Here is a 24,524-nt window from a genome sequence, read left to right on the forward strand (position 1 = left end):
CCCCGTTTTTTTTAAAAAAATGAGATGAAAAAAGAAAGTCCCATACCAAGGGGAGTCATAGATGGATAGATAATCAGGCGTGCAGTGGCTGACGCCAAGTCTCGCACGGACCTTGAAGCCCGAAATGCAGATGTCTATCCAAATGAGGAGATTGCTACCTCCATTTTGATCGCAATTCGTCCCTAGCGCAGATAGAAAGCAAGATAGCTACTACAATGATGGAAAAAGTGGATAAGCAAAAAGTAAGTTAGAATTGGGCTTGGAATACCCGATAGTTCAAAGATCAATGTGGTCTAATCAGGATTGCAGACGATACCGATTTCGCCATGGAATAACTGCTTGTACAGTTCCCGAACGGCCTTCGAATAACTAAGGCCTCCGCCCATAGTGAACCATACGCCCGGTCGTTAAGAGACAAAGAACTAATTGAAAATGCCCTTGGCATTGAGATATTCTGAGCCCAAGCCTGCTCCCATACATTAACCACGCAGCCACCTAGTTGTCCGAGTCGGACACTGCTGAATCCAAATATGACGAGCTCCATTCTACCTCTTCTGTATCCGAACTACTTCCAATCTTCCTCTCCTCTCGTAGCGGTTCAAATGTTTTCGGATGCCGCAGCTAGTGTCGACTGCAACTCACGCAGTAGATTCTGCCCTGCAAGCAATGGCGCAACAAAAATAGAGTTGCTGTCCACGAAAGGTGGCAAATAAGCTGTCTTCATGAGTTCGCCTACCCCAACTGGAAGCGACGTGACCTGAGTATCTGCACTGGCCGCCTAGTACCAATTTCGATACGCTTCGTTGCAAGCCGTACTAGATTTAATAAGAACCTGCGCGACTTGGCGGTACTGCAATGGCAGATCCTCTCTGAACTTGCGGCATGGTCCCGCCGTATGTGAGGTGAGCAAAGGTAGGAACACGGCTAGGTTGCCACCCGCTGAGTTTCACATAAAAGCAACGAGGGCGGGATTAATGGTGACTTTGGTATGCTCCGTAAACCCTTCAATGTGTCCATTGGAGAACTTCACGCAGTTGGAACAATGCGTGCGAGAATAGTACCGCGGTGACTTAGCCTAGTCCACAGAGACTACGGCTGCACCAAGCAAGTGAGGGTTGAATTTGCAACAAGTTGGAAAGAGGAGTGTAGTACGCACCTTGTCTGATGATGAACGATGTCTTTACAATCCAATGGCTGTCCAAGGACGAAGCCTCAGCCCTCGAAAACAAAAATGAGAGGTAGCCCACTTTCTTCTCTCAGCTTGCGCTCGGGCGGTAAACACAACGGGCACCGCACGCTTGCTTGTCCAAGGGCCGGTGTTGGCATGGCAATGGTACAAGAGATCGCTGTTATCCGGGCGATATTCCTGCTTGTATACTAATCGGTGGCGCAACCGATACCGGCGAGGCACTCGCTTAGGTCGATGACGATAGAGTGGAATTCCTCCTTCCTGGGAAAACCCGTCCTTCTCACAGCAGCAAGGGAAGAGTTATATTCTATGAGCCGGAAAACTCTGCCGTGACAGCGGCTGCCTCAACACTTGCAGCCCTTCTCTTAGTCTGCAACCGTCTCCTGAGTGCGCAGTAAAGGCCCAAATATTTCCCTCAATACATATTCAAAGGTTACGAGAGCATGCGAGGGGTTTTCAAAGTGCTCCCTTCGAAGGAATAGAGCAAATTCAGAAACGTGAGGGACTTTTTTGGCCACAGATTCAGACGTGCTCTTGCCCGAACTGAAATCGGTAACCAGAGCAAAGACTTCTTGCAAAAGGTGGACAGTTATGATCTTTCCCATATGACCTGGTGGCCGAATCATGACGAAGCTCAGCGATCAGTGATGGATATTATTGGAGAAGAGCTAGCAAAAAATTAAATAACTACACAGAACTTAGCTTTATGTTGATGGCGATGAACTCTTCCTCTTCTATAGCTCTTATGTTCGCTCTAACATTGTTCTTTTTATCTAGCCCTGTTATTATCACTCTAAAACTTCTACCTATCTGATACTGTGCAAGATCGTATACTACAGCCTTTCAGTATTGAAAAGACTACTAAAGATTAAAGATAGTTATATACGATAGAGTATATAAAGAGCGAAATTAGAGTAGGAGGTAGTAAGAAGTTATTATCACTAACTATAGGAGGTTTTTATGTTTGCTGCTTAAAGAAAGAATAACGATTACGATGTATGCACTCCTCGGGTCGCATAGGTATACTTCTGTTAACGGACACTATATTACCCGAGCGAGATGAGGCGCAGGTAGGCCACTGCCGCACAATTCGATGGGCTATCGGAGTCCACATTCCTAGCAGGTATAAGCTGTTCTTGGGATATTCCGTATAGGTATCTAGGTATTTTCAGCTCTACATCTACCAAGGGTCTGACCGTTACGCTAGAATTAGCATGGTGCCCTTGGCCATGCACGGGCATTTTTCCCTGGCAGAATGAGCAATCGGCGACTATCTGTGTTCTTGGCGCTGACAGGAACACGGGAAAAGTGTCATTTGTAGTTAAGTTTTGGCACGGCTGACAACTGTGGGGAGCTGAGCCACCTCGCCGTTTGCACAGCTGAGCGACCGTTCTAATTTCATCAAACAGAATCAAGAGTGCCATGGGCTTCATGCTCGAATTGATGTATTTAAAGGGAAGGGAAAGACTCCCTTTAACGACCTGTTCATTACAAGCGCAACACATTCCTGAGCAAAAAAGCACATTTAATCACCATAAACAAAAATTGAAAGTTGTTCCTCCATCACCATGGGCGTCACGAGCTTCTCAAAACTCATCGTTGTTCTCTGCTGGCTTCCGCTTGCATTGTGTGTCACCAAACGCGAAGCGTATGTCACGATTCAAAACAACACTCCCGATGTCATCAGCGGCGCAAGCATCACCCACAAGTACAGCGACAACTACAAGAACCAAGCCGACTTTGGTGATATTCTGCCAGGCGCCACGTCTTCCATCCTCCAAACGGTTGAATACAACACAGGCGCTTTTACCACCGGTCGCGACTGGTGGTTCATAACCTATCACCGTGAGCAAGCCGGCTCGGAGCGCCCCAACGAGCTCTTGATGTGGTATTCAGACCCAACCAACTTCCGCAGTATCATCGACTTCCTCGAGAAAGCGGCCCCAGCACTCATCAAGGTGGCCATAAACGCTGCCAAAGGATCCAATCCAGCGCTGCTTCCTGCAGCCAAAGTGGCAAAGATTGCTTCCAAGGTCATGTGCAAGGCCCTTTTCAACGACGAGTCAACAGCTGGATTCAAGCAGCACATTTTAAGAAAGGAGGATGCGGGAGAGACTACAACTATTGTTATTAATACTGACAACACAATTACGTTCAAATCTCGCTCTGGTAACTCAGAGACTGTCACTTCGACTAAGTGGGTCGAGGCTGAGCATTCTTAAGCGAGAGATGCTTTAGTATATCAATAAAAGAGAGTATAGCTTCTATCAACTACTAATCAGTCTGACATTATATGTCACTAATGTACTAATAGTTTACTGCTATGAAATTGACTTGATAGTGATATTGTCAAAGTAAACAAATCCATTTTGGGGTGATGGATCGCAACTAACAACAATGCGGATGAAGTCGTTATTACTACCTGCACTAGTCAATGTATACGAATAAGTGTTCCAATCCGAGTTAGTTGCACGCCCATAATCCTTTTCAGCAACGCCTGTCAATTGAACAAAGCATCTCGATGGGTCAGGACCTTCGATCTTGATACTGAACTGGACTATATAGGTGCCCGGTAAGACTGTGGGTATCTGGCGGATGCTTGCAAATAGTCCTGGCCTGCGCGAAACACGAGGTGTCTTTAGACCATATTCAGGGTTGCCTGTGTTGACGATCTCGTAGCCCCCGGGAAAGAGAACCCATGGAGCTGTACTAAGGTCTTCGAAGCCGGGGTTGACGACAGCTTGAGTAGGTATAGGGTTTCGGCTAACACACCTGCCGAGGGAGCAGATGTCATCATTAGAACACTGTTGATTCGTTAGCTTCCTACGATGGGAAAATGATAAAGTAAAGATGCAGATCGAAGAGTAAAGTGAGATAAAGTGCTAGGGCAAATGCTTACCACGTTACCGCATGCTCCACAATTGTTCGAGTCGTTGTCGAAATCAGGTGCGGGCGCTGTTTCAGTAACTATGGCGACAATGGTTGTTGTTGGGGTATAGTGTTCGGTTACATCGATCTATATAAGTGGAGTTAAGACAATTTCTTCTTAGAGATTATATTAAGCTTACCGACTGCGTAGATGTAATAGCCGCGGTAGTTGTGATGTGAGCTATGAACGTGGTTGTCGACTGTTCGACAACAGTGACTGAGCTGAACACAATCTGAGTGACTGTAGGACTTTCGCGAGAAAGACAACTGCATCCCTGGGTGATTCTTGCACATTCAAATCGCTGCAGTTCTGGTGGTCCTTCTGCACATAACACCAGAGGAGTCGGGGTACTTGGTCCTACCGGGGATGTTATCGTAGTGGTTGAGGCAACAGTAGAATACGGCTGATAGATGATTGAATTGGCCGAAGAGTATTGCTGAATAATGCTCGAGGTAACTGCATCATGGGGTCGAACGACGCTTGAGGCAACTACATAACGATACTCAAAAGTTGAGGAAACAGTAGGATAAGAACTCATGGCTTTGTAGGATCCAGGAGAAGAGCTCGAAAACGTGATGGCGCTTGTGCTTATTGTCGAGGTTTCGACAGTGCTAGTAGACAGTGTGGGATAGGTATCTGTAGTGCTTGAAGACTCGGTCTTAGTACACGTCTTGCTAGCGGAGACAGTTTCCAGCGCAGCACTTCGTTTTTTGAGAGTAACTTTTGGACGGCATGCTTGAACTGTGACAGTTCTTAACATGTCAGCAGCCACATTTAGAGTATCAACAAGGTCACTCACTCAGTGCTGGTCACTGAAACAGCGTCAGCAGTGCTAGTCCTGGTACCAGTAATCGTTGTCTCAATATCAGTAATCGTCTCCGTCTCTGTGCTTGTCTCTGTTGTCTTAATGGATCTTGTCTCTGTCATGGTTTCTGTAACGACGGAAGTAGCGGTTGCAGCGGAGATCTGGAGCAATGTCGAGCATAATTCTGGAGCATAAGAAACAGCGTGCAAAACTTGCACAACGTCAGAAACCAAACCGCACATTTCATTGGCGGAAGTGGCTATCGCAAAGGACAAAACGAGTGGAGCGATAAACGAGCGCATTGCAAATGAGTGGAATGGTCTATGACCAGCTGCTAGATCTTGTAGGTGAAGTGAAATTATCCAGTGCAGCCTCATTAAGACATAGTACCCATTATATATAGTAAAATGTTTCTTGATTCGTGACACTTCCGGTGGCGTTGCGTGTGAGCCGAGTATTGCTGAATCAGCAAGGTAACTGGCTAAGTGCAACGGGGTCTCCGGACGCCTTTTCATTTACTTTTTTCGTACAAACGACGCAAAAGCGTCTGAATTAAAATACAATAATACCTTGCTCAAGTTTGACGAGGGTAATTTGCGAAGTGAGACCCAAGTTTGGTGGATGAGGCTTATTGCTAACCCGCTCTGGTATAGTAGGGGTTAAATTGCGCCTCTCATGTAACTAAGACAGACGAAGGCGTTCTATAGCGTATTGAATGAACAGTGCGAACGGCTAAATTTGGCTAGTCATGCCAAGAAGGATGCGAAGCAGATCTAGATTTCTGGTCTTCAGATCTTTGGGTCTTCGGGTTCGAAAATGGCGAACACGCGTTGTCCTATGTCTTTGGGTACATATTCGTGGGCTATGATTGGTTCTAAGACACTACCTAATATTTCTCTGCAATACTATATGATCAAGTAATCTAACATGGATCGACATTACACCAAAGTACTACATCCTGAAATGACTTCCGATTGCCTCATCAAGATCCTTTGCCCAAAACTTTCAAGGTATCATGCTCTAGTTACGCGTGATCAGATCGTAGGTATCTATATAGATCCTTGTCAAAGCAAGTGATAATGCTGTGTCCTTATATTGGGACGATGCATTGTGTTTGCGTATTCAGATCTCACAAAGAAGAACGTTTGTCGTTAATAAAAGATGGAAGAATGCAGATAAGAATGGAATAAACGGCAAAGAATATTCCCTGACTGAGCCCGTGGCAGCGCGCTTAGATAGTTCAGCGTAACCATCCTCTAATAGATAAATAAACATTACATAGGTGGAGTAGATAGCTTATTATCGTGTTCAATTATCTGTATATCAAGCTTTTGCTCCACATAGCCTTGCCCCTTATATTCAACCTTGTATAACATTGCTATCTCAGAACGACTTTAAACTCCAACCCTGATGTCCCAAAATGAACAACTGTCTAGGTTATAGAATGAAAAATCACGCGAACATGCAACCTACCCTGCCAATTGATAGACTCAAACTTTAGACAAATAGACACGAGTGAACCTGACAAGACTGAGGCTTGAGTCGCCGTTATGTACGGTGTAAATAGCTGTTTCTGCGTAACTCATGTCCACACTCCTATTTATGCAGTCCCGTGGAGCTATTTGCGTTGTTAATGTTAACGAGGCTTGCAAAACTTGCTTAGTAAAGAGACTAGCACAATATTAGCCCCGAACTGTCGACAAGAGAGCCAAACCTCTTATGGCTGACTTCTAGGGCCTTTGTAGTTTAATTCACTTCGGCGAATCTGCGAGATAAACCACAGGCATATACTAAGCTGGCGCTATACAAAACTTAGTACTATGGACATTTAGATCGAGTCAATTCCTCTGTGAAACAAACCATGCCACCTTTGTACAGATACTATAGTTTTGTTGCCGCAATTGCTGTTGTTGAGCCGTACATCAATCGCCAGTTTTTCTTTCCACCACCGTACTAGCTTAGACTCAAAATAAAGTTCTCAAGAATTTAATTGTTACCTAGCTGCGCCAACTCAGTTCTCTCTACACATGTTTCCGAGAACGGAAAATGCGGCACTATTAGTAAAGGCATTTACACGTATCTTCGGATAAGTAGGTTTGGTTCTCGCCTCTTCTTCCATCAATGTCGGATTAATCTAGGGAACATGTTTTGGAAATCGTTGTTCATATTATGCAAATTAGTATACTGACCAGACATGTAAGACGTACTATGGCAGCTAGCAATAGTTAAGAAAAGTGTAAGATTAATCTTTACTCTTCTGGAGCCTCTAGCTATCTATATCATAACAGGCGAGCAATTTCCTCCCATGAAATACCTAATGTAGGAGGATTGGCGGGGATGTGCAGCAATGTTAGAATAGCAGTCAGATGGATTACTGGGCTTCATCCTAAGGATTGGATGGGAGCTCTAATACTATGTAGGTTCTCAGCGTCACTAGCTTAAGGAATACCCGATGGGGCCCCGAATATTGTTCTTTGGGTCCTCTATCTAAGTCCTGTGATGTCAAAGAAGCAAATACTTATAACGTTATTTTATATTTACCTTGACCTTACAATTCTCCAACGTGCACCACTCGTTTCTGCAGTTGCTTTCCAATGCGTATATGCAAAGTCTCCATGACTTGCTTTTTCAACTATGCCAGTGCTATTTTGAGCTTTCATTTCTCCCGCAGTGTCTAACAGCGGACTCTTCTCTAAAATTGCGGCATATGCGAGCAGTCCTGATGGCTGTTCCTCCAAGATCGTGGCATGTGTATTGACATGCAATATCGCGACGACGATTGTGATCATGTTTAACAGCAAGACCACCACGATAACATAGACGATTCCGTCAACAGTGTACAGGCGTTCAGTCATCCTCGAGATCTGGCCGGTGGTTGTTGTTGGCGTTGCGAGCGGCTCAAAAGCATTTTGCGCCACACAAGTAAGATAGGTAGCTGAAAAGATATCCGAAACTGCACGGTCAAGTACTTCAGTCGAAAGATAGTTGGGCCCTGCCAGCTTTTGCGCGTAGTAGAGGACCACGTTTCCGAACACCGAGGTAGACCAGTTTACCTTTGGATTGAACGCTGTTGCAGAGATTATGCCTTGCTCGAACACAATCCATTGAGTCAGGCGTGTATCGTCAGTAGCCGTGGCTTGGAATTCTTGGATTGTCGGAACCGTAGAACCGACTTTGAAAAGAGTCGTTAACCTTCCAGATGAGACGCGATAGTTCGTAACGCAGGAGAGAACGGAGACGTTGTCGATTTTGGTAGCCGACGTAGAAGAGTATTCGGCAGCCACAAACACAAGTCGGCCAAACCAGGCATCGGCGGAACAGGTAGTTATCGAGGATGTTTTGAAGTACACCTTCTGCATGTCGTCTACTACGAAATCTGTGGTGATGTCGCAACCGCGATCGCTGCCGGTAATGGTGAGGCGGACATCCTTCAGGGAAAGCTGGTAATTTGATAATACGCTACAATTCATGTTGGCCGAGTATGCTTCGGTCTGTGCAGTGACTACGTCTCCAGAGCGGACAAAGTCCTGCATCTGGTAGGGCTGAAACGCATACTGGTGATCTGTCCAGCCCAATAAACCCCCATCGTGCACATTCACTGCGGAAACCGTGTCAAGAATCGGGATCCAATCCACTGTGTAGTTTATAGCCGCTTCATTGAATGTCGCATTGAAAAATATAGGTACCTCTGCTGTGATAGGTACTGTTCGCACTGCAAACAACCTCGCTGACAATGCACTGACCACGATGGACATAACCAGTGTCAATAGTGAACAAATGCTGACAAGAAAATGTCGATGCTTGAGCCCAGTGTACCACCGCCAAAAGATAGGTACCGCTAGGTAGTCCAAGAGAATAGTATTTTTTGCTACAGCGCCACCATTCTTGAGTAAGTCCACGTATGGCTGGCGTTCGCAAATCGGGTTTGTGATCCACTCCCAGTACATGCCTAGGAGACGAAATACCAAAACCGGCAATGTTGTCCATAAAAGGCCGAAGTTCCAGTTGATGTTCAATACTGACACACTTTGACCTCCAACCGTAACAAAGCCGTTGTCTGAAGAAGATCGAGTAGAAAGTATGATAAGACAGACGATGATGGCGGTGTCGATGAAAACAAAGATAACAAGTATGGGAAATCTGAGAGACAATGGGATCCATCCAACATTTCCAGTACTTTGACAATTGAGTCCAAGCATATTAAATAATAAAGTACCAACAACAATGTAGGGATATTGAGGACGATTTGGCGATCTGCGCAATAGATGTTTGTGGGTTGTGAGGCAGCCGGGGAGAACAAGAGAAGAATAGCTTTGGCATCGTGACAAGAATCAAGATAAAATATTTACAAGATGGCACATGCGCGCTCCATCTTCGAATGCAAATGGTAGCTGAAAGCTCAGTCATTGCTACAGTCGTCGTTTCCGAACTTGGACTACACCATCGGACTGCCCCGCACACAACAATCTTGCTATACTCAGCCGCACCAAAACTTTATGTTTCTTGTTGAATAAGATTGTACGTGGAAGCGAGGTTGATCATGCGCTACACGAGGATAGCCAATTATCATTTGAAGGAGAACTAGTAGCGCCTCGACTAACTCATACTAATTTTCAGCTCCAAGATGAGTCCTCAGCTGATCGCACATATTTGGTAATCGAAATCATGCTGCCTAGACCCATTTGTAGGTCGTGGCATATGTTGGGAATGTCTGTAATAATCTAGTGGTCGACCTGACGCCAGGATCGCTACACATTGTTATGGCCCTCTTCAAGCGACCTTCAGCCTGACGCATGCAGACCGCTAAAGCTGCCACAGTTCCTGCGCACAGAGGCTGCACGCATCATCAGGCTATAGTTCTCGGCGGATAAGAATATAAGAACATCCATTCCCTAGGCTCACTATAACAACATCCAGAAGCTATGTTATCGTTACTCTATTTTTCCATCGCTCCATTACTGTTCCCAACAACGATAGCACAAAGCTCGCTTACACCGTCGAACTGCGTTGGCGAGATCACCAGCTTTCCGAATTGCGATGCAGTCACGGTCAATGCAAACCGTTGCAACAGCTTAACAGACAAGAACGATATTATCGAATGCGTCTGTACACAGAGTTACGTTGATGCGTGGGTTGGGTAAGAGCGCATAACCAAACAACAGTTTTTCCATGAGGCTGATCGCAGCAAAACGTAAAGTTGCAAGTCAGAATTTCGTCAATGCGGATTGACCACGACATACGATTCCAAATTTGACTCATTCCTTACCGAATGGCATGCAACCTGCGATGAGTATCTTTCTGCACCAATCACTACTCCATCAGTAGCTGAACCGACTGCTACAGCTCAACAAGACGTGTGTGTGTCTCTTGCAGAGAGCTGCGACCGTTGGAGTAGAGGTGCTTCGACATGTAGAGTATCAACAAGCAATGGACCAGTAGTCACGAGCTGTTTGTGTTCGAAGAGCATGTTGAGCCTGGCGAGCGCGTGTGAGATTGATGGCAGTCGACTTTGCCTGTTTTCCAGTGCTGATGTTACGCAACTTTGGGAGTACCAAAATTGTCCCGGCGGAAGTACGCTATTCGTGAACGCGCAGGTATGGTATTCTCCATCAGGCAACGCTACTCGATTCTTCTCGTAGAGTTAACCATGGCAAGACCACGACAGAGATAAATACAATAGAAACGAGCTGGCCAGCGTCGACTGCTCCGGTAGTTTCAACATCGACGCCGTTCGATACTCCAGTCTTCGGGCAGACCACTCATACTGCAGGCAGAACAACAACATCTAGCTCAGGAGCGCAGCCAACAGCTAAAGGGATGTTACTATGTTCGTCACTTTTTAGCGTGATAGCACTATTGCAAAGAATGCCTCTAGACGCGATCGAGATAATCTTATAAATTAAGTGTGTAAATGTTATAAGTAATAGCAGGAGGGATTCTATCACCATTCATCATGATAGATTTGGCCAAAGCCTTCTGAAAAACACTTGTATGAAGAAACTCATGAATCTTTAGAAACTAATCAAGTCAGGTTAAAAAAGTCTTTTAATCTATTTATTAAAAGTATTTTACGCTAATATAAGTGATACAAATCTAGGAATATATTGTATACATAGTCACAGTATTGCTCTACTACTAGGACTATAAGCTCTCTTAACAGCTAACCTATTGTGAAGGGACTGTAAAATTATCTTTATCTATTTCTTGATTTTCTTACTGTAGATCTAAATAATAAAGTTTCTTTACTTTTTAGTTACATATATGTAAAGTAGTAATAGCCTTATAGATGCTGCAGCGAAAAGTGGTGAGAACCACCTTGTGTACTTTTTGGTAATGCCAGGCCACCAACTGGCGTCGCCATATGACGTGCAGGAGAATTGAAAAGCTGAAGTTGAGCGATTGCGTAGAATATTCGGTGACACCGTTCTGCTCCAAGCCGTTGCAGGAGATATCAGTACTCGCCGGCATCGGCAGCATCTCCCAAGGGCTCGAGCTGAAATCTAACATGATGGAGAGTTTAGTGACAGGTTGAATTTCAGTTACTAGTAGCGTAGTGCGTTGAGTAAACACGTTCAAAGCGCCCCTTTGAGTTTCAGATGATAAATCGGCGCAACGTTAGGCAGACATGTGCCGGGCTGATGGGACGCCTAGGGCGCAGGATGAGATTGGAACCCTTCTCTTAGCGAGCACCTTACTGATGTACTGAAATGATCCGTGAATGATGCTGTCTAGCATTGTTCCCAGTATCAGGTGAGTTGGGAAGCGCGAAGAGGTATCGTCCGTTTTCATCACGTGGTCATTAAGGCAACCCACCAAACCCCAGCACTTCGGTGACTCACATGCTGATGATAATAGCTTGACTTTAGCCGTTGCATAGCCGTGGCTAAAGGTCCATAGGCTTCCATAGAGGTGTCAATGAGTCACTCTTGTCTAGTTTAAAACAGTAAGAACGTCAGAGCACTCCTGTATATAAGATGTGAACAAGGGCGTCTTTGAATGACACCAGCTCACTTCTTCTTGCCCTAACAAAGGCGGTGCTTCAAAAAGTATAGATAGATGCACGATGAACAACACCTTGCAGACAACTCCGCATCGAACGCCAATTTTGGATCTACCAGACGAAATCCTGCTTGACATCTTTGGCTGTTCCGATTCGGGATTTCCTGTTCACAACCCCTCCGAGTACCGTAAACCTTGCATCACGGAAGCTAGCGATCGACTCGAGTTCTTGGGAACTAACCGACTAGTCTGTCGGGCATTCAATAGGCTTATCAGTCCTCTCTTGTGCCCTGTCCTGAGCGTATCGCTTGGCTCACGGTCCATCGACCGCTTGGAAGGCCTCTCTCGCAATCCTCTTATCGCCCAAGGTATCCGCGGCATTGCAATAAGTCTTATCTTTCGACCAAGTGCGATTGCTTCAGACTTCCAAAGATATTATGATTATGCAGACTCGGTTCTCAGGACATTTGAAGGGGAATGTGACTGGCATACCGAGTTTGGAGAATACGACCAGGACGACATGTCTAACGACGCAATCGTCTGGCGGAACTATGACAACGCATGGACAAGCATTGGCAACATGAGATACATATGGAAATGTCTGCTGGAAAAGAGAAGCTCCGGAGAAGATATTCTAGAACCTGATGGTCTCACAGGCAGGGAAAACAAAGGACCTCATGAATCCATCGCAGAAGACGAAAACCTAGAAGAAGCACAGGCTATCTTAACAGGTTCCTTTAGCAAATATGTTGCGGCACATGCAGATCAAGTTCGCATTATCTCCGATAAGTCTTTTGTTCGCAGCGTCGCGAGGGCACTGTCGCGTTGTGGCACAGTCCCCTTTGTCTGGTTCAATGAAGACCGAATTGGAGAAGAAGGGCCACGTTGTGATGCATTGACTATCGCGACCGATAAAGAAGCCCTTTCTCATGTGCTAACGCAGGGACACGAATGGCTGAGGATTGAGAACACTCTTTGCAAAGATGATGACGACACCGAACTTTTCTTTCCGGCCAGCATTCTTACTGAGCTCCCGATTGTCTGCCATAACGCCGCAATACGGTTGCGAGGTATCTCAGTCGATTGCTTTCCTTTATTAAAGAGCTATTGCTGTCTCGTGCCACAAGCTGTCGGAACCGACGACAGCGTCCTATCAGACCCCTGGGCTCGATTTGCTGCGGCATGCCATTACCTTGAAATCTTCAACTTTGGCAAACGCGGCATGCATTGCACACCACTACGCCCTGAACACCAGAGCGCTTCTGACTTGGCGATTATCAACAATTTTATTGGCGCAGCTATTTCAGGGCGACATCTGCAGGAATTCGAACTGAGTATGACTTCTTTGAGGGTAAGAAGGCAACGCCCAGGCGAGATAAAAGAGGAGGATCTCTATGTAGCCTCGCCTATCCTTGCCGCTATCAAATCTACGCAGCTACGGAACATCATGCTCAGCGATGTCGACATCTCTGGGCAGGCTCTATTAGGTCTCGTACAGTCAGCTTCCCCCAGGCATCTTAAAAAACTCTATCTTAGTGGCGTGAATCTTTCAAGTGGTCGCTATGCAATGGCAATGAGTCAGCTACATGAAATAGTTCTGTTGAGGAGAGACAACAATGGCTCAAAGCCTAATATCCAGTTCAACACTTTACAAGGCGCAGAGTTCGGAGAGCCTTCCGCATTCGATGACGGCGATAATTTATGGATGTATGGGCCGGAAAAGGAGCACAAGGCCTTTTGGGACAGAGTGGAGAAGCATCGGCACCCTGAAAAGCTTAAACAGCTTGAACAATGGGTTTCCGATACGTGTAATACGGTAATAAACCCATTACTAGAGTCAGAATGTGGTCAAAATTGAATCTAAAAGACTCTTGTCCATGTTTATTTATCTCAAACTAACTTAAATACCTCTATTTTGTCACGGCCGGGACGGTCACCAAAAAGGGACAGGTTATCAAGACAGTATAGTACAAGTCTGCTACAGAATCCCAGCCAAGGCGCTATACTCAAACGGGGTAAGTAAGCCCTCAGCAATGGCAGCGCCATAACAGCTTTGTCACTATGCAACTCAGACGAGCGGGTTCTTTCAAATGGGAAAATCCAAGGGGTCAAGAATCGTATACCACAGCATCGAAGGTTCTGCCGAAGGGGTCCCATGTACCTAATCCCATCAATCTCTTCGTAAGTACGAAGAAATTTGATGAATCCTGAACATTCGACACAACCTAGCAATTTACCTGGAGATACACACCGTGCATTACTCTTCGGATCCTGTACCGATACCTATGTGATGATTTCGATATCAGAGAGGCATGCGTAAGATGAGACGAGCTTTTGGCGGTCAGCTCGCGTCCTTGATACGCGAAAGCCATGGCAAGCATAACTGCTGATGACGTTCGTATCTGAATTGCGATGATGAGAAGGCCAGAGCGCACCGCTCAGCATATGCGTAGGTAATAGGACATAATATGCCGACCATCGCGGTTTTGTTGCTTAGGCAACACGTCGAAGATTCTTGAACCTATGTATCGCGATCGCATCTTTCCAATGAGCAGATGCCCGGGCCTGTATGAGTCCGACCAGCGTTTCAATTCCATCACAAGAATTCTACAAGATCTATGTTGGTGATGTTCGTTGTTACGTTATATCGAGGTGAGCTCGAGCTAGAATGCGTCATGACCGGACCACTGACTCCGATGGCCAGTCTGCTCTTACCCGCGCTATCCTGGACCTTGCATTTTCGCCCCCAAACACTAGATACCTACGAGGTATGTTGTCGCGCCATTTAACCGGAAAATGCAGGGGTAGCAGGGCACCTCAACAGACCAAGTTAGAGGCGTGCCTGCTTTGAGCTCGTTTCAAGGGTACTCTCACCTTGACCGGAAAGTCGAGGCGCAGTAAGGCCCCTGGCCAAGCCATGTCGGCCGCGTGGCTACTTTCAGCCTTTGTAAAGAACTGCTGTCCCAGACTAAGTATCCGACGTTTCGCAAAGACGTTCGATCCTCGTCCTCAGATATTAGCTTCTTTCTGCTTTTTGCATGGACTTTATCGAAGCACCTTTTGGTGGAGAAGGTGTGCAGGTGCCTCTTATCACCTCGACGGTGATACGACCAGGCGACGACATATGGATGTGGTACCACAACCAAAAACCCTCCGACTACTATTCTACTAGACTGGACGTCTCCAGTTCGGCCGAGTCCAAAGCTACATTTATCCAAGAATGGCTTTATTTTGGGCTTCTCGCGGTTCTTTGCGACACTGCTATCACAGGATATAACTTTTCGACTCGTGGGGAGCGCCGACTCAGAGTTGTAAGCTCGGAGCTAGTTAAATCGAAAATCATCAATATGCAGGTCAGTGTGCTGCAATTACCAGAGAAAGAGAGCACGGACGTACTACAGCGGCATAGTATGATACTTTCGGATGCGAACGGAGCAGCTCATTGGGCTGAGAGCCATTTCACTGTGCGCTCAAACTCCAGTGAATCTATTGACTTGATACTATTATCCGTCAAGGTACTGATTAGCACCATCTCTCGTTCTTATCATTGGACATATGACAGACTTCGCCGGCTCCAAAAAGCAAGCGATTGGTTCTCTGTTGCCAATAGACAAGGCGATAAGTTTACGGCTGCCGGTCGAGCTATTGAATTCAAAATGAGAGAGAATGGGTGGTGTGTACATCAGATACACAAAGTACTTTCCACTTTCAGCTATCACACAGCTTACTACTTCGCAAGACTGCCACGGCCAGGAAGCGCAAAATTTGTGCACGAGAGCTGCTCCAAGAATTCATGTAAAGGCTGGAACTCCCAGCCTGGCGATACCAGTGCTCGTCATGCGACGGATACGTGTACTTGTCCAACTATCAGCATATCTTCGGTAGATGTGGCGAAGGTCATTCAAGGCGGCCACATCCCACTCGTGTCTATTGAGGAAGATGTCCATGGGAGACTTGTATTGAAACTTCATACTAAGCAATGGTATGTACAGCTCTACTTGTTGACTATGACTGCTACTTCAAGGATAATTTCGAAATAACAGAAGCTAATACCTTTCCAGGCATTCGAGATATGTTGCTATATCTCACGTATGGGCTGATGGTCTGGGAAATGCTTTTGAGAACGGTCTTCCAACGTGCCAACTTCGCATGCTCCAAACATATTTTGCCCAGATTGCCATACGTAGGCCGAACTTGTCGACTTGCACGATGACTACAACAAATACCCTCTTTTGGATGGACACATTGTGTATCCCGGTGCAAACGGCGCCTCCAGCAGAATCCATTCCTGAAGAAATCCTCCAAGACGTCAAAGGAAAGGCAATCGACAGAATGAATCTTGTCTACGCATCCAGTCAGCATACGCTTGTTCTTGACGCAGAGTTAAGGATGATACCTATGGCAACTAATCATACTACTAAGCTCGCTTACATACAGTGTTGCGGGTGGACAACCCGATCCTGGACTCTGCAGGAAGGTTACTTGCCTCCTTCAACTATCTACGCTTTTTCTGATGGCATCTATTCTCATAATACTGCACGGCTCGACGTCCCACAATCCCCACCACCTGTTCGTGGCATCAATGGTCTACGCGTCAGCCCTTTAGACCCCGAATTCCCAGCACGGCAATTTGACTCATTGGTGCAGCGAGAGATCTGGGCATTATCTTCAGTTCAATATCTCGGCATCTGGGGTCCCTCCAAGCCAAGAATAACAAGATGCCCCGAAGTCTTGCTTCGCGACAGATTCGCTAGAGTTTGGAATGAGCTACTTGACCGTGTTTCGAGCCTACCTGCCGATACACCTGCAATATTGGCCAATCTGCTTGGCGTAAGTGCGTACGAGGTACTAAAAAGAAAGACTGAACAGGAACGGATAGCCCTGATCATCCGACAGCAGAAGGTGCTACCTGTAGAGCTGCTTTTCAACACAGGTCCGCGCTTACGAGGAAGATTGAGTACGCACCTTTCCGAGTCTCGAGCTGGGTCACAAATGCAGCACCATGTTACTGCTCAGGAAACCACACCAGAAGAATCTATCGGAATACTGGAGATTTCAACGCTTCAAACGCAATCTTTCAAAAATGGTTGGGTACCTGCGTCGATAGAAGGTGACAAATGTTTACAGACCCTCGAAGCGAAGTTTTACTTACAGGTCCTCGAGGATCGTCTCCAGTACCATAACAACGGGAGAGAATTTGCTCCTATCTTCTTGTGGACGTCTGTAGGCCCCTCTGTTCCTATACCTACGTTTGTGGTGGATCTTCAGTGTGTCGTGCTCGAGAATCATGTTTGTGATGCGGCATGCACAAGCCACGGATTTATCACTATCGACATATTGGTCGATAGCCCACCACTCAGAGCCCAAGATCGATCAAAAGAAAGGGTACTCGGACATTGCTTTATGTTTGACCCTGGACCGATGCGAGCCTGGTTACTTGGCCGTGTGGATTCTGCTCCTGGGTGCCATCTTATGATCTTGAGCCGGTCTGATGGACGCATCGCTACACGCTACAGCAGCCCCATCCGGATAAATCGATTTACAGAGGAGACACAGGCCTTGAGAAGATTCCCAACGCTTGGGTGCAAATGTAATTGCCCAGATTGCCTTCCTAAGCGACAATACGTCGAAATACTGTATGGTTAGTCAAACATCTTTGTTTATCATTTCCTGCTCACAAACCAGAAGAACCAGACTGACGTACTAGACAGATGGTGATGACTTAGGCCCATTACTTCCCACTCATTCGGAACCGCCCTCGCAGCTCATTCAAAGATATTGGTTTACTCCATGGGCCACCTTCGCAGTACACTTCACAATCCTGGATGGCTTAATATCGTATATGATTACCTTTCCCGACCCGATTAGAACTCTCTATCTATCTTTGCCTACAACGATCATTATACCGTGGTTGGTATACCTCTACCAAAGTACTATCTTGCGGCAGGCAGCGAAACGACTACTTCTCAAGCCACTCAGTGATGGAAGGCAACCAAGCCGTCTTTTGAGATTTTTCATAAGAAATCCTCAACATCTTATAGATGCTGCTATGGTTGCTCATTGATCTATTATGCTCTTTGGACCTGTTTTAGACTGGCTATTCTGGGTCACGCTGTTGAGCGTTGAACGATCTAGGGTAGATTTTAATTTCGAGCTCGATTTATCCCTGCGATTCACTATTATAGCGCTCTGGTATGTCCAATTTACGACCCGAGATCCAAGTAATCGCGTGGAGACAACGAGACGGTGCATATACAATTCTATTCTAATACTCTGCTTTGCTAAAGCAACGTACGACTGGTATACTGGCATGGGAATCTTTTTAGCCATCATACGGTACTCTGGCCTTTTTTACCAAATGTGGTTAGGGTTTTACGTTAATCGCTATATACCGTTAGCATCATCCACTATATATAAGTAGAATATTTAATAATACTAGTAGTATAACGGCGTAGGCAAGACTACTTAGATTAGTATTAGTAGTAGTATCACTTAGAGGTACGTAGAAGTGCATGGGACATTAAGCGAGTCTTAATCTAAATAGACACCTATAGGCCTTGTATAAGAAAATATTAAAGGTCTATAGAGCTAGCTATAAGGTGTGTCTCCTTATATACTTATCTTAATTGGATCCGACTGGGATCCGACCTTACAACGAGTGGTTGATGAAGAGGGCGGCGAATACTACCTCCGATCCGGCTCTGAGATTGGTCCGATACTTGGCGAAGTTGTAACATCGTTACACATTGTATTTTTACATATATAATCATAAGTAGAGAATGTGAACAGATTATCGCTAATATACAAAAGTGAGTAAAATAAGAAGACTAAAGAGAATTCTACTAGGTATGACTGTGTTAGAACTACTACTACTAGAATCTTTGTTGACAGAGGTAAGATATAGTGAAGGGTTGTACGGTGGCGCTTTTCTAACTACCGTGCCGTTCCAGCAGTATTGCGTAAAGCAACCCTGACATACTTCAGGAACCTGGTGTTTATTACGTTCTAGACTTCTAGAGAGTATAACGCATCCAACACAAGTAGGCCAGCTTGAAGCACCGTCGCGTGTGGCATTCCCCTGAGTAGCCATGTTGTATCCGTTCTGAATCATCCTGTCACGGTCTTCGATACTAAATGACAGTTTTCCAAAGGTCGAGGTGTTAGAAAAGAAGTTGTAAGGAGAGTTTGGAAGATATACAATAATAGGTGGGACATTATTGCCGTTAGTAACGTTCGTACTGTTACATCCAAAAAATGTCGGGCGATTGTTCATCCCTAGAGCAACAAAGGTGTCTTGGCCGGGGATGTATGGGAACGAGGTCTGATTCATGATACTGGAACCAGTGCGTAGATAGGTGGACACAAGTGCCTTACCGCTCGGCCATTTCTGGGTCTCTGAATTGGATGTAGAGTCGACAGCAAAGACGACATCGACATTGCGTACTGGCTGTATGAGTGGATGGAGAGGAATATTTTGGCCATCTTCACCGCCATCAACAAGTGTAAGGGAATAGTTGCCTCCGCTCGGATTCGTCTTGTTGTGGTAGTTGAAGAAAGGGTTGGGTGAATAATCGGCGATGTCGTTTCCCGCTTCTCCAATTCTTTCTAAAATCTTAGAGACCAGCGTTTTGAGGAGACCAGGAATGTTTTTGTTTTTCTCCAGCCTTAAAAAGAATTGATTAAACAACGAGGCGCTGGTGCCGAGCACAAATCCAAGATTGTCGAACCCGGTTACACAATTCTCGTCATGCGACAGCTTTCCACCATCGAACTTGGAGCCAATATACTTTAAAGGGGCGAAGCCGTATGTTGTTGGATCAAAAGACCCCATCTCGAAGGGATTGAATTCAAAAACAGTTGAGTTTAGCGAGACGATCAGGTCCCCTGGTGAACGTTCATCCGCCACGATGATAGGCATTGGTGCTTTGCCGGAGGAAAAGTCTTTGTCGTTTTGGATGGATGAAAATGTGTATGCTGCGGTCATCAGTCGTTAGGTTTGTGCGATTAGGTCCGGAACGTACCCGAGCCTCCTTGAGTAGCATTGAGAAGTTGGAAAGAGAGAGCCCGACCGTACAGGTCAGTAATGGAGGTGCTGAAGATGCCATTCAATGCTCTGGACTTCTGTTTTACTACGCTCACGATATTTGCGAAGTATTGGGCGGTCGAGAAGGCCTGGATACCGCGTGTCGGAGGTCCTTCTAGCAAAGAATTCTGGAGCTGCCAGAGAGGTGTGTTTTCGCCTTCTCTTGTGATTGCCTCTACAGAAGTGAAGTTATTGGCAAAAATACTTCCTATTAACCAGCCTCCACCAGATAGTGCTGATATATACGTTGAAGATTGTAACAGCCCACCAAGATGTCCTGCATTTGTAGAGTTCGAAGTACGACTATCAAACGCAGCCAGAACACCAGCTCCGTTGAGCATAGCCCGATAGCCTCCACCTGAAAATGCGATAGCAACATTCGGTAACGCACTGTAGTTACGCTTGTGGGCATCAAAATATTGTTTGACGTCGAAATCTCTGATACCAACACGTTGAAGCAACTCGACCATAGGGTCTACAGTATTGGACCTTCGTTTTTCCAACCACTGCTCCTCTTCTATTGATAGCTTTTCGGCTGATCGGATACTTGGACGTGTTGAAGGGCAGTCGACTTCGGTGGGAGCGTAGTCGTCGAGTGCTTGTGGAGAGGCACGATGCCATAAGACAGCATCATTGGGAGAAGGGGCAATGAGAGCTTCTCGCGCGACTACAACGCCTGTAACTTGGTTAGATCTACTGGTAAATAGAATACATGGAAGACTTACAGCTTGCCACTTTGACGAGTACTAAGAGTATTGGGAAATTGACAAGCATGATACCGTAGAAGGGGAACATGTGGTCAACAAGAGAGGGAAAAGTGGCGTTATGTGGCAGACATCGATATCAAGCCTTAAATACCTCTCGATACCGTAACGGATCAGCTTGATTTACGTAACATGAAGGGGTCGAAAACGATTTGCTTTACCCGAATTAGTTTACATTACGGGATGGTTGGATCGTTACTATAACTCAGGATTAACCACATCGGATAAGGTCAATATTTTCATGGAAATGCTTCAAAAAGAGAAGCACATGGCATTTGCATTGCTGTATGCTAAGAATTAGTGCAGCTTACTGGAGCCGCCAGTGCCGGAATACTCTGAACAAGGCAACTGATGAAGTCAATGCTTTAGTGAAAAAATCCGTTCACAAAGAATGGCCAATGAAAGCGCAACCAGCGTACATCGATAGAAAAGACTGTTTCATTGTTGACGAGTCTATCAGGCCGATTTATCCGATATGTGGCTGTGCTTCCCGCATCATGCTTGAAAAACCCTAGCTTGAGGGGCTACTTATAATTTACAAGAATTAGCGAGTGGCTAAGACGGAGCTATAGCGCGCCGCTTTTGGTGGGCTAAGCCGTCTCAGCGTGCACGTGCTCGCTATGCGTAAGTAGCATGCACGGACACGGCCAGGCCGAATTTCTATAACCTGGCTTTTCTTTCTTGATCCAGAACTATGTCGCAAGTCTCCTCATACAATCTCTTGATACTTTTGCAAGCACCGATGTACGTACCGACTCTTACATTCCAGAGCATCTATGCATTTGTTAATGTGCTGTGATCAAAGCAATAGTTACTGCGACACAATTTTCTGATCAACTCTCTGTTACTATGACTGGAAAGGATCAATCAAGCTCATTAAACCATGGAATCATCCATTTCCATGAGTCCCTTCTCAAACATTTTCACCAAATCTTTCGCAATTACGCAGGACCTGATAACCACTGGAACGAAAGTCAGATCCGCATGTTCTGGGAACATGTTCAAGAGGAACATTTTGGTGGCCGCCTGAGTGCTATGCCCTCTAATGAAATGGACTTTGGCGAGTTCCTGCAGTACATGAGCTCGCCAGCAGCCGATGCACAAGCCCCCGCGTTGGAAGAGAACCTTTCTCTGCCCTTGAGCAACTACTTCATCAGCTCCAGCCATAACACCTATCTAACTGGGAATCAGCTTTCCAGTGACTCAAGTACGAAAGCCTATGTGGATGCTCTACTGCGTGGATGCCGTTGCATTGAAATCGATGTGTGGGATGGCAAAGAGTTCTACATGCACGAGGAGGAGGAAGACAACAAAGGGCAAATGCGGCCGCTGACAAAGAGAGACAAGCTGGGTATTAAACTTGCATCATGGATAGTTGAAAAGTTCGAAAAACCCGAAGTCATTGACATGATTGGCACTGTCGACGACAGAATGAGCGAAGTAATCCATACCGAGCCAAGGGTTCTCCACGGCTTTACTCTCACCAAGGAAATCTCTTTTCGCAGCGTTTGCGACACAATCAGGCGGTACGCCTTTCTAGCGTCGGACCTTCCCCTCATTGTTAGTCTCGAGGTACACTGCACACCTTTACAACAAGGTGTCATGGTCAGCATCATGGAAGAAGCGTGGAAAGAATTCCTGTTACCTACACCAGACACCGAGCCCAATTCGTTACCGTCGCCCAGAGACCTAAAGCGCAAAATCCTTATCAAAGTCAAGTATGTGCCATCCGAAAAGACGCCCGGCTCAACAACTTCAGACACAGAAAGCATACATTCATTAGGAATGCAGACTTCCGCTCAAGAAAACCGTCCAAAGGATGCCAAACCGGCCAAGATCATACCAAGGTTGAGTCAGCTCGGCATCTATACTCGTGGTGTATCTTTCAAATCGATCACGCAGTTAGAGGCCTCTATGCCCAATCATATCTTTTCGCTTTCCGAGCCTGCAGCTATCGAGCTCCACAGAAAGCAGCCTCTGGAGTTGTTCAATCATAACAAAAACTATCTCATGCGCACATACCCGGCCGGTACTCGTATCGACTCTCTCAACTTTGATCCGAACCCTTTTTGGCGTATGGGCATCCAGATAGTGGCACTCAATTGGCAGACCTGGGATGTGGGCATGATGTTGAACGAGGGTATGTTTTCGGGTACTGATGGCTACATCCTTAAGCCAAACGGTTATCGAAGTTCCGACGAGTCGACATCGCTTGATGAGGAGCCGGTTATTCCACAAGTGACGCTTAATCATCTTGCGATCAAGATCTTGGCGGTTCAAGATATCCCAACTGACAACACGAGCGACGACCCCGACGATTTTCGGCCCTACGTGAAAGTGGAATTGCACACAGATGCATACATATCCACCCCAATCCAATTGAACAACAAAACTGGTCACGCGAAAGGCACGAAGTATAGAGAGCAGACCACGATCAAGGAGGGTATTAGTTCTGATTTTATGGCTGAGCTTTTGGAGTTTGAAAACGTTGAGTGCGTAATACCTGAACTAGCATTTGTCACGTTCATTATAATGAACGATGTGGTTGGACCGGATGTCCTGGCAGCTTGGGCTTGCATTAGGCTTGACAGACTCAGGAGTGGCTACCGTCTAGTCAGGCTAATGGACAAGACAGGTACTAAATGCAGATGTTTATTATTGGTTCATATTACCCAGACATTTAGTAAATGTCTTTAATTTGAAGGTTAAAATCACAGAAATGAGTACTAAATATGGGATTATTTTTTTATATTGTCTAAAACTAGATCTAATAGGTAGAATTTATCACGGTGCAGGTTCACGGGAAGAGAAGGCAGGCACGTGTACTGGTTCTATTGCTATAGCTAATTAATAGGCTCTTACTATAAATAGTATACAGTAGAAGATAGAACGTAGCTTAAAGAGCTCTGTAGACTATAGTACTATAGTTTTATAGAATCTAGGCACTTAGGCCTATACCTAGATTCTCACTTTATAATATAAGGGGTTGCGCTCTAGAGAGTAATCGCGAGGTATATTAGAGATTATATTTAATAAAATGCTATCTACACTACTTACGTAATTTTTATTTACTTATCAGACAAAGATTATGCTAAATTATCTAAGCGTAGCTTAAGTAGTGTAGCACGATACGTGATCGAGCTTAAAAGATTAGAGGGGCGACCCGTAATCGAGTAGATAGAAATAAGCTAAAAGTTAATTATTGTAAAGGATGGTTTAGAGAAGGTACCTATCTATATATAAAAGATAATCGTAATATATACTATAGGCTTTAGTCAAGTAATACTATACTATATTTTCATTGTTAGCTTTTATCGCTTAGCTGTTACACAGGGTTCGGATCTATACTTCTCTTACTAGGTCCCACACTAAGACTAGTAACCTTTACGCTAGTATTCTATAAGATAATTATCTATTAAGATAGTAGAGTAGAGTGCTTATATAGAAGGTAATAATAGGCTAATAAACCTAATCTAAATTACTATAGACTAATAGATAATAATCTAACTAAGTAAAGTAATTAGTAAGAAAGTATAATTTAAACTAACTATAATAAGAGTAAATAATAAAATCTATCTATTCTTATATTCTTATTACTTCTAGTTCTAATATCTAAGTAAGCCTTTATTATCTCTAATACCTTTAGTATCTCTAGATATCTTAGTATCTTCTACTAGTCTAGTATCTTTAGATATTTTATTCTAGTTAGATACTATATTTTATAATTAGCTTTCTATTTTAATTATTAACTTATA

The 24,524-nt window shown here is 45.2% G+C and overlaps 9 protein-coding genes across 9 annotated transcripts; 5 read left to right on the forward strand and 4 right to left on the reverse strand.

Annotated features, from left to right (window-relative positions):
• Positions 1–778: 778 nt before the first annotated feature.
• On the reverse strand, positions 779–943 carry COCVIDRAFT_114195 (hypothetical protein; the record flags this gene model as incomplete). The annotated part of the gene is made up of 1 exon (XM_014695434.1): positions 779–943. A coding segment is annotated over one exon (165 nt), but the record flags the coding sequence as incomplete, so codon positions are not given.
• Positions 944–2,757: 1,814 nt separating this feature from the next.
• On the forward strand, positions 2,758–3,411 carry COCVIDRAFT_31454 (hypothetical protein; the record flags this gene model as incomplete). The annotated part of the gene is made up of 1 exon (XM_014695435.1): positions 2,758–3,411. One exon carries the CDS (start codon positions 2,758–2,760, stop codon positions 3,409–3,411), a length of 654 nt encoding a protein of 217 aa, XP_014550921.1.
• A 99-nt stretch (positions 3,412–3,510) lies between these two features.
• Positions 3,511–5,225, reverse strand: COCVIDRAFT_114190 (hypothetical protein; the record flags this gene model as incomplete). Its single annotated transcript, XM_014695436.1, has 4 exons — positions 3,511–3,993; positions 4,089–4,205; positions 4,258–4,870; positions 4,918–5,225. 4 exons carry the CDS (start codon positions 5,223–5,225, stop codon positions 3,511–3,513), a joined length of 1,521 nt encoding a protein of 506 aa, XP_014550922.1.
• A 2,235-nt stretch (positions 5,226–7,460) lies between these two features.
• On the reverse strand, positions 7,461–9,122 carry COCVIDRAFT_114217 (hypothetical protein; the record flags this gene model as incomplete). The annotated part of the gene is made up of 1 exon (XM_014695437.1): positions 7,461–9,122. One exon carries the CDS (start codon positions 9,120–9,122, stop codon positions 7,461–7,463), a length of 1,662 nt encoding a protein of 553 aa, XP_014550923.1.
• Positions 9,123–9,905: 783 nt separating this feature from the next.
• COCVIDRAFT_71611 (hypothetical protein) lies at positions 9,906–10,484 on the forward strand (the record flags this gene model as incomplete). Its single annotated transcript, XM_014695438.1, has 3 exons — positions 9,906–9,971; positions 10,068–10,084; positions 10,121–10,484. Coding segments are annotated over 3 exons (447 nt in total), but the record flags the coding sequence as incomplete, so codon positions are not given.
• Positions 10,485–11,986: 1,502 nt separating this feature from the next.
• COCVIDRAFT_31457 (hypothetical protein) lies at positions 11,987–13,780 on the forward strand (the record flags this gene model as incomplete). Its single annotated transcript, XM_014695439.1, has 1 exon — positions 11,987–13,780. One exon carries the CDS (start codon positions 11,987–11,989, stop codon positions 13,778–13,780), a length of 1,794 nt encoding a protein of 597 aa, XP_014550925.1.
• An 810-nt stretch (positions 13,781–14,590) lies between these two features.
• On the forward strand, positions 14,591–17,986 carry COCVIDRAFT_20741 (hypothetical protein; the record flags this gene model as incomplete). The annotated part of the gene is made up of 4 exons (XM_014695418.1): positions 14,591–14,690; positions 14,977–15,904; positions 15,984–17,563; positions 17,634–17,986. The coding sequence occupies 4 exons, from the start codon at positions 14,591–14,593 to the stop codon at positions 17,984–17,986; spliced, it is 2,961 nt and encodes a 986-aa protein (XP_014550904.1).
• A 732-nt stretch (positions 17,987–18,718) lies between these two features.
• Positions 18,719–20,475, reverse strand: COCVIDRAFT_114236 (hypothetical protein; the record flags this gene model as incomplete). The annotated part of the gene is made up of 2 exons (XM_014695440.1): positions 18,719–19,896; positions 19,944–20,475. The coding sequence occupies 2 exons, from the start codon at positions 20,473–20,475 to the stop codon at positions 18,719–18,721; spliced, it is 1,710 nt and encodes a 569-aa protein (XP_014550926.1).
• A 1,143-nt stretch (positions 20,476–21,618) lies between these two features.
• On the forward strand, positions 21,619–23,466 carry COCVIDRAFT_114215 (hypothetical protein; the record flags this gene model as incomplete). The annotated part of the gene is made up of 2 exons (XM_014695441.1): positions 21,619–21,842; positions 21,927–23,466. The coding sequence occupies 2 exons, from the start codon at positions 21,619–21,621 to the stop codon at positions 23,464–23,466; spliced, it is 1,764 nt and encodes a 587-aa protein (XP_014550927.1).
• Positions 23,467–24,524: the final 1,058 nt, after the last annotated feature.

The sequence above is a fragment of the Bipolaris victoriae genome (assembly GCF_000527765.1).
Source record: "Bipolaris victoriae FI3 unplaced genomic scaffold scaffold_161, whole genome shotgun sequence".
Lineage (NCBI taxonomy): Eukaryota > Fungi > Ascomycota > Dothideomycetes > Pleosporales > Pleosporaceae > Bipolaris > Bipolaris victoriae.